At 45.2% G+C, this 8,179-nt stretch overlaps 1 protein-coding gene across 1 annotated transcript; it reads left to right on the top strand.

Annotated features, from left to right (window-relative positions):
- The first annotated feature begins 2,020 nt into the window (after positions 1–2,020).
- On the top strand, positions 2,021–5,344 carry zgc:113054 (uncharacterized protein LOC541322 homolog). The gene is made up of 3 exons (XM_056606570.1): positions 2,021–2,036; positions 2,453–2,570; positions 4,602–5,344. Exons 1-3 carry the CDS (start codon positions 2,021–2,023, stop codon positions 4,795–4,797), a joined length of 330 nt encoding a protein of 109 aa, XP_056462545.1. The 3' UTR covers positions 4,798–5,344.
- The last annotated feature ends 2,835 nt before the right edge of the window (positions 5,345–8,179 follow it).

Raw genomic sequence — 8,179 nt, forward strand, 5'->3', positions numbered from 1 at the left:
TGTGTGTGTGTGTGTGTGTGTGTGTGTGTGTGTGTGTGTGTGAGAGAGTGTGTTCGCTCGCCACTACTTCAGAATGCCACCAGTGACGGATGATCAACAAATTTCCTAATTTATATTGTCACCCCCCAGAACATTCTCTCCACAGTGTGTGGGGCGGACAGGTGGGAGTCTATTGAGTCTCTCAGTTAAAGTTATCCCCATGCGTCTCAGCTGCATCATAATTGCAACAGGACCTCTCTCTCCCCCTCGCTGCTTTTGGTTACAATCCAAGGTTGATGTATCATTTTGACTCAGCCCGGCTCCCTACATAGAGACATGGCTGATAAAGAGCATGTTTTCCCTCTGTTGAAAACCGGGCAATAGGCTGAATATTAAAGAGGGCTTTGGAGGGAGTTTACCCTCTGCCTCCCTTTCTCCCTCTCAGTCTCTCTGGGGGATTACCGCTCTTCAAGATGGAGGAAACATCAATGTGGGTTTATTTGAAGGATGAAGGCTTTTTCTGAATGGTATTTGGGAGCCATATCATGGGGTCTCGCATGGGGATTAGCGATGTTAGGCATTTTGAGCTATGTTTCCTGTCCTGATAAATCGGATTTTGCCTCCAATCTGTGTCTTAAGTCCTGGGCTCTGCTCCTTCTTGCGAACTCTTAGAGGATGGAGTCCTCTGCCCTTTAATCTAGCCCTGCCTGGCCCATCCGTGGTCTGCCTAGCCCAGCCGTGGTCTGCCTAGCCCAGCCGTGGTCTGCCTAGCCCAGCCGTGGTCTGCCTAGCCCTGCCGTGGCCTTCCTGGCCTGGCACTAGCCCAGCCAGTCTCTGCCTAGCCTGGTACTGGCCCCGCCAGGGTCGGCCTACCTTGGTACATGATCAGCCAGGGTCTGCCTAGTTTGGTACATTCCCCTGATATTGGACCACTAGTTCTCTAGCCAGCCATCTGACCTGCTTTCTGCCCTTTGCTCCCACACCATCCTTCTACAATATGCAGGGCTGCATGTGGACCGGGATCTGGACATACACAGTGCATCCAAATATATTGGTCACGATTCAATTATCTTAGACCTGCCTTTGATGGAGGGGACATATCCCTGTACTTCCCTTAACATTTTATTATGTTTTATGTTTTTATTTGATTATTGATTGAATATTTCACATTAAGATCAATTCAACAGATAAAATACTGCCATAATATTTCTGAATTAGAAACATATATTACATTACAGTAGTAGAATGAGTTAGATTGAGAAGTTAAAGTCGCAATGTCTAAGAGCCCCATGGTAGACAGAATTAAACAAAAACAGTGACTGTCCAATCGTACTGGCTGTAAACGTGACGTGAACTAGCGTAGCTCATCTAGCCTGGGGTGTGAGTGTCGGGTGTTTCGGGAGTGTTCTGGTAACCAATTTTTAGAATATATGTTATTTGATGTGATTTTATTGAGAATATTAACAAAATCACTGTAAGTAAACATATGTTGAGGTTATTTTACTACGAACCGGTTGAAATGTTACACAGTGCGACTTAAGAAACGCAAAGTTTGTTGTTAATCCTAACAATATTCCTCTACCACCCGTTTGCATCATTACCCTCCCCTTTTGGCAAACCTGCCCCCCCAACCAGCCCGGCCTTGTGCTAATATCCCCCCCCCCCTCTCTTTCTTAATGTGAGCGATGTGTACAGGATGGCCAGTCCTGGCCCACCAGGAGTCCACCTCCATGCAGCTGGCTGGCATTCATCATCCCAGCCTCTGTACTGCACTCATTTGGCAGTGCGGTCGCCCGGGTGAAGGGGTTAACTACTAAAGTTGTATGTAACTTGGAGCTTTCCAAGCCATGATTAATCAACTGGCACCGAGCGAAGGCCCTGTCCTGGCATCCCATGCAGCGTGCGGCATCTGTGATGGTCAGGGCAAACAAATGGCGTCCTGCCTTTGTTGCCCGGCGCATAACCGGACATTAGAAGCAATTAATTTTACACGGGTCCGCCGAAAGAAAACTGCAGGGGCCCCCCCCCCGGCGGCTTTGGAATGAAGGGCCCCCGTGGTACCGTCCTGCTAGGAGCCAACAATATACACAACACGTTTCCTAATGGCTCTCTCACTTATGGAACCTAGTTTAGTGGTTGTTTGCTGTCTTTATTGTATATTCATGATACTCTAAGTGATTGTCAGGAGACAGATTGCAAATGTTAATCTTGAGGTGTAAGAAGTCATTTGGAATATATGCAGTTCTCCCATTGATTATAAAGCCCTTTTTTAATATTGAGTAATTAAGCTGACTATTAATCAATGTTGGATCTTCTTCGGATACATGTCCTTTATGAGCAGGTAGGGTTGAGGCTTTCCCCCAGAACCTTTCATCTCGGAGCCAAGCACACTAACCACTGTTAAGTTACCCCTCTCCTATTATGCACATTTAGTCATTTGCTATGTGTTCTCTGCCTCTGTCTCCCCACGCAGTACCACACCCCCAGAAGCAGCTGTCCTACAACGCCTCCAAGGCAGGAGTGGTGAAGCTGACGCAGACGCTGGGCACGGAGTGGATCGACAGAGGTGTCAACGTCAACTGCATCTCACCGTACGTGCGGCTCTCTCTAGGCCGAATGTTTACCATCGACTTTTCCCTCAGTCATTTAGAGAACGCTTCACCCAAAGAGACCTCCAGTGAATCATTGTAGATGCATGTCATTAAGGAGCAGGTAGGCCTGGGGGGCTTGGGCCCCTTGATCAGGACGCCTACAGGTAGAGTGCATACATTAGGGTTCCAACCCAGAGCCTTAAGCTATTCTAAACTATTCTTCAATCTCTCTTCCATTTTAACCTAGAAATTAAAACTGTCCACTTCTTTTGGAGTGCGGTAACAGCCGGGCCGGCCAGAGAAAGCGATGATTATTGTATTTGTTTTTCCGTGTTAAGAGAAAATGCGGCGGGCCGGATGTGGGAGAGGGATGGACTCGTTAAAGCCCTAACACAATGCATCAGTGCTTAATTAGATGACGTCTTGAGGGATGAATCAAGCAAACACTTGCTCTAATTGTTCTATTCAATTACAAAATCTAATTAGCATCCTCACTCGGAGTGTTGCTACAACAATGGCGCCTTGTTTGTGTCTGTCTGTCTGTGAAGCTGAGCAGAGGGAAGACGAGGCGTGTGTGTGTGTGTGTGTGTGTGTGTGTGTGTGTGTGTGTGTGTGTGTGTGTGTGTGTGTGTGTGTGTGTGTGTGTGTGTGTGTGTGTGTGTGTGTGTGTGTGTGTGTGTGTGTGTTAAGTGGAGCATCTTCTAGCCCCCCTAACATCCCTGAGCACCTCTATGCAGCCCCTCCAGGCTCCACCGGTCCACCCCGCCGACGCCCCAGAACAAAGCGCCCGCTCGCATGCCACGCTCAGCATTATTTATCGCCAGCTTGTTTGCTAATTCTAATTTGCAAAGAAGCAATTGTCTCTCTCCCTCCCCCCATAGCCCTTCAACCCGCACCCCCCCCCCCCCCCCCTCTCTAGCGCTCTGTCTCAATGGGCAGCTGATTTCCTTGAAGTGACAGTCGGTAAATATGCATAAAAAAGGGACACAATTAGCGCACGCCGGGTTGACTGCTGGCTGATTCCACTGGCAACTTTAGCCGCCGCGGTGATAAGCCGCATTATCTGGAAAATTGGCTGAGGGAAAACAGCAGCTCTGATTGCCAGGAAAGGTTCCAGATAACGGGACGGGCTGAAGAGAAATATAATTGAGGTGGAATATGTTAACCAAGGTGCCACGTGCACCTCGGCGAGTGCTTATTTTGCCGAATGTTGGAATGCGATATCAAGGCGCGGTGATGTGTTGGCTTTAAAGGACGATTTGGACCGCGAGGCGTTCAGTCACTTTCAGGTCGCTTGTGCCAGGAAGAAGGATGAGGAGTCGCGTTGAATTAGCTGCCGGCCATGTTGATGTGTTTATTTAAATGCCAGGTCTGTGATCCAGCTAAGTGTCGAGAACATGACTGGTTGAACCAAATGAAAGTCGCATGGGAGACTCGGTTGTAGTCACTTACAGCATCAAAGCTGGTGTAAAGGCACCGGGAGCCGTCGTAAGAGCCCAACTGAATAACCCAACAAAAACAAGCACACCTGTTTTTCATTCTTAATACCACTCAGGTTTCCACACGCACATACACACGCACACACACAATGGTTCTAAGCGGCTTGCTGTCAAGTGAGTTTAAAAACGCACTCGCACAACAATTCCGGGATTTTTAATTATCTTCTTAACCGTGGGCTCCGAAGAAATGCGCTTTACATGCGGCTCTATTCTCAGTGGCTCATCCTGAGACATGCCAGTCAATAGTAGTGCCACCGGAGGCCCCAAAGGCAAAAAGAACGCAACCCCCGCTCCCCCCAAAAAAACATCATCACAGATGCCACGCCATGGCCTCTCCTTTCAGACGATAATTGGGTTTATTTTTGTCACCAAACCGGTGCCTCTGAGACACCGCTGTCAATTCTGACTTCTGAAGTGTGATGCCTTCTGATTTCACTGTTGTTTTTTTCACCCCCTCTCTCTCTCTCTGTCTCTGTCTCACTGTCTCTCTCTCGCTCACCTTTCATTCTCTTCTCGCCGTTTCTTTTTTCAGGGGTATTGTTGACACTCCTCTCATCCACTCTGAGAGTCTGCGGCCCCTGGTGCAGCGCTGGCTGTCAGACGTCCCCGCTGGAAGGCTGGCGCAAGTGACAGACCTTCAAGCAGCACTGGTCTACTTGGCATGTGACGCGTCCAACTACATGACAGGGCATAACTTAGTCATAGAGGGTGGGCAAAGTCTGTGGTAGAGAGAGGGAGTGTGAGCAGGAGGGAAAGAGGTGCGTCGGGGAAAAGAGAGGAAATGAAGAGAAGAGAAACTTTGGGTCGCACTCCAGGGAATTGGCGTAAGACCGTATCATCTTTAGTTTTGCATGCACGGTTCGAAATATTTCTCAGGATTTATATTCTCATGAACTTCTTGGATGGCATGATTATTTTTTCGGCAATTGAGCTGCAGATCCATTTATTCAGATCACTGCCACCCAATTTGTTATTCTCCTTCCGTAGAAATTTTCAGCGGGCTTAATTTGACAGTCGGTTCAACAGGACTTTAAACTGGGGTTACAAAAGGTACTGTGAAATGGGTCCAATATACTGTAGGTCCAATTTTTGTTATTGTCTGCAGATTGTTCACACAAACTGAACTCTGATGTAACAAGCTGTTAATGACATTCCTAACCTCCACCAAATTAATCGGTCTATTTGTATTGTAGAATTGTATTAAATTAAATGATATCTCATTTATAAAAAAATATACCTGAATAAATCTTTTCTTGGGTAAAAATCTCCTCCGATATTTTATTTTCCAGTCACCGGCCTATGCTGGTTTTAACATGCATCTCTGTGGAGTACAATTTGTCCTCATCGTAACTGCACCTTTTCCGTGTCTTTCCCCAAAGCCTTGCAATTGGTCCCTCAAGTGGCCCTCAGGAGCACTGTCTTAATTGCCTGCCATACTGTTTTCCTGCTAGAAAAACAATACTTAAAAGATAGGTTAGGCAAGGACGCGACCCCACTCCCAGCAATTACACCAAAAGGATTGGCCAATTAGCACACTCTCTACACAATGAGACCGTGTTGGTGTTTATGTGGGCAACTTCAGATTCTCACTATTAGTGACTGCCGTCTGATTTGCATAATTGGGGAATTGGTCATTAATGGGAATGGGCAGTGAGAGGATCCTATTAAGATATGGAGAGAGATGTGATCGCCTATCATCTAGGCTGTTTATCCTTCACTGCAGCAGGGCAGGATATGTGTCCATTTTTTCACAGGAGAATAAATGACAAATTTTCTACCTCAATGATTTTCTAAACTTCACCGGAATACCAGCATAAACATGCGATGCCTTTTATCTAGAACCAAGTGACATGGGTGGATGTAGTGCCAAATATGAACACTAAGGGGCAGTCTAAAGTCAGGCAGCTCCTTATTCTAAGGACACTAAGTTCCGACGGCAGGTTATCAAGCCCATTATTTGCCATTATTTGAAGGCAATAACACTGGCCAGTGTTGTATGTATATCTAGGGAGATTAAAAAAGGGACAGTTCTCCAATTCTGGAAGTCAAACAGCTGGACATGAGAAATGATCAGGTGGAATTCATAAAAAGTAATGAATAAATACAAATGTACTTTAAATTAAATGTGGTTTGATAGTGGACAGTTACATTTCAAATATATGTAAAATGTAATGATGTCCATCTGTTGCCTTTGAGCGCCAAGAATTCAACGGAATTAATGTTAAGGTTGCCAGTCAGCGTAATGCAAAAGAGAGCACACATGCCAGCCTATCTGATTCTGTAAAAGTATATCAATTTCCTGGTTGATATTATAGGCCTATATTCATTTGCACAAAACCGGCCATACTATAACTTCTGATAAACACAGTGAAAATGGAGCCCATTAACGACTGTACAGTTTTATATTTTCGACTGCTGCCTCTGTGACCTCGTCTGATTGCTAAAGAAAGTCTAAACTAATTAAGTAACTTACTATGCTAATGTAAGACGGTGTATATATATATATATATATATATATATATATATATACACCGTCTTACATTAGCATAGTAAGTTACTATATATACTATATATATATATATGTGTGTGTGTGTGTGTGTGTGTGTGTGTGTGTGTGTGTGTGTGTGTGTGTGTGTGTGTGTGTGTGTGTGTGTGTGTGTGTGTGTGTGTGTGTGTGTGTGTGTGTGTGTGTGAAAACGTTGTGTAGACCTGCAGCACACCAGGGGCGTCAGATGGATATATCAAGCTATAGGAGCTGCCATACCTTGGCTTGTTGTGTGTCAATGTTATGAGGTGCCCTCATTTCAAATAATAGGAAGTACTTTTTATGGGCTACAAAGTGTTGGTGTTTCAAAATATTTCAAAATGATTAATTTCATTATTTTTTTAAAGGGAACGCTTCGGGAAATACTTACCTTTATTTGACCCTAACATATTGGTTTAAGCCGGTTTATGCCACGCCCACTTGTCAGGCAACAATATGCGACTGCTAGTCAAATATTTTAACAACCATGAAACGAATGTCAGGGTTTTTTAATTGGATCAACGTGTGGCCGGGTCCAAATGCGCCATCACGACAACGAAAAGGAGGTTTCACTTTGAAATACTTGACCGCTCCATATTTAGTTTAACTGCCGTTTTACAGAGAATGAGGAACTGATGCAGTGGATATATTTGGTTAACCTCCCCTCCGTCCCCCTCCCGCTCCATGATGTGTTCAAGATCCAAGATCTAAAGTGAATGAAAACACATTGACCTCAATTTGCTTGAACATTCAAAGAAGTGAATCCATTATTCCAACCTGCCAACCACACTTCCTCGAACGAATGGTTGCGCATCTTGTGTATTAGCCTATCTGTGTGTTTTGGGCGTGTTTACTAAACACATTGCCAAGTGTGGCTGTCATCACCTTAATCTATTTGATTTTACATCCGTTAACGAGATTCTGAATGCATTTCTGCATCCAGAACCAAGTTCATCTACTTTCACCTTGGCTTTTTGTCCCGAATCTTAGGCTGACATTTGTCATATTGGTTGATTGGCAAAGTTGAAAAGTTTCTTCTCGGCTACGCTTGAAACGGTTGGTCTGTCATGTTGTGCAGGAGGCCTACACAATAAGCCTGCCTGAAACATCTTGTCCTAACCTAAAATTGTAACCACTAGCGGTAATCTATGTTGTGAGCTGTAAATCGCCAAGCCCCCCCCCCCCCCAACCGTAAAGCTTGCTTTGTGAGGTATAAGTGATCTTGAATACATTATTTATGACCCCCTTATGCTGCAATTGCACTCAATACTGTGGCCCAGTGTACATACCGCTGTTGTGCCAAACAGTTCTTCGAGTAGAAACAAAAAAGCACTTGTGTCCTTGCACTCTGGATCAACTTTGATTAATGTCCCAGTCCCTTTTACAGCTGCAGCAGTGGTTCAGACTATAGGTCGATACAACAACAACTACTAGAGCATTATGGGGCCAAACAGGGTGAGTCTGGGTGACAGGACCCAGGGGTTTATGGGTGACATTAACATTTGACAATATCAATATGATTTTATTGATGGATTATGGCGTCCCGTCTTGTATTCCCTCAGACGCTCGAAGATGAAGTGTTACCC

Source organism: Gadus chalcogrammus, chromosome 13, assembly GCF_026213295.1.
Source record: "Gadus chalcogrammus isolate NIFS_2021 chromosome 13, NIFS_Gcha_1.0, whole genome shotgun sequence".
Classification (NCBI taxonomy): Eukaryota; Metazoa; Chordata; class Actinopteri; order Gadiformes; family Gadidae; genus Gadus; species Gadus chalcogrammus.

Coding starts and splice junctions, on each gene's coding strand:
- zgc:113054 (XM_056606570.1), top strand. Junction 2,571..4,601: donor AACGTCAACTGCATCTCACC/GTACGTGCGGCT, acceptor TTCTTTTTTCAG/GGGTATTGTTGACACTCCTC.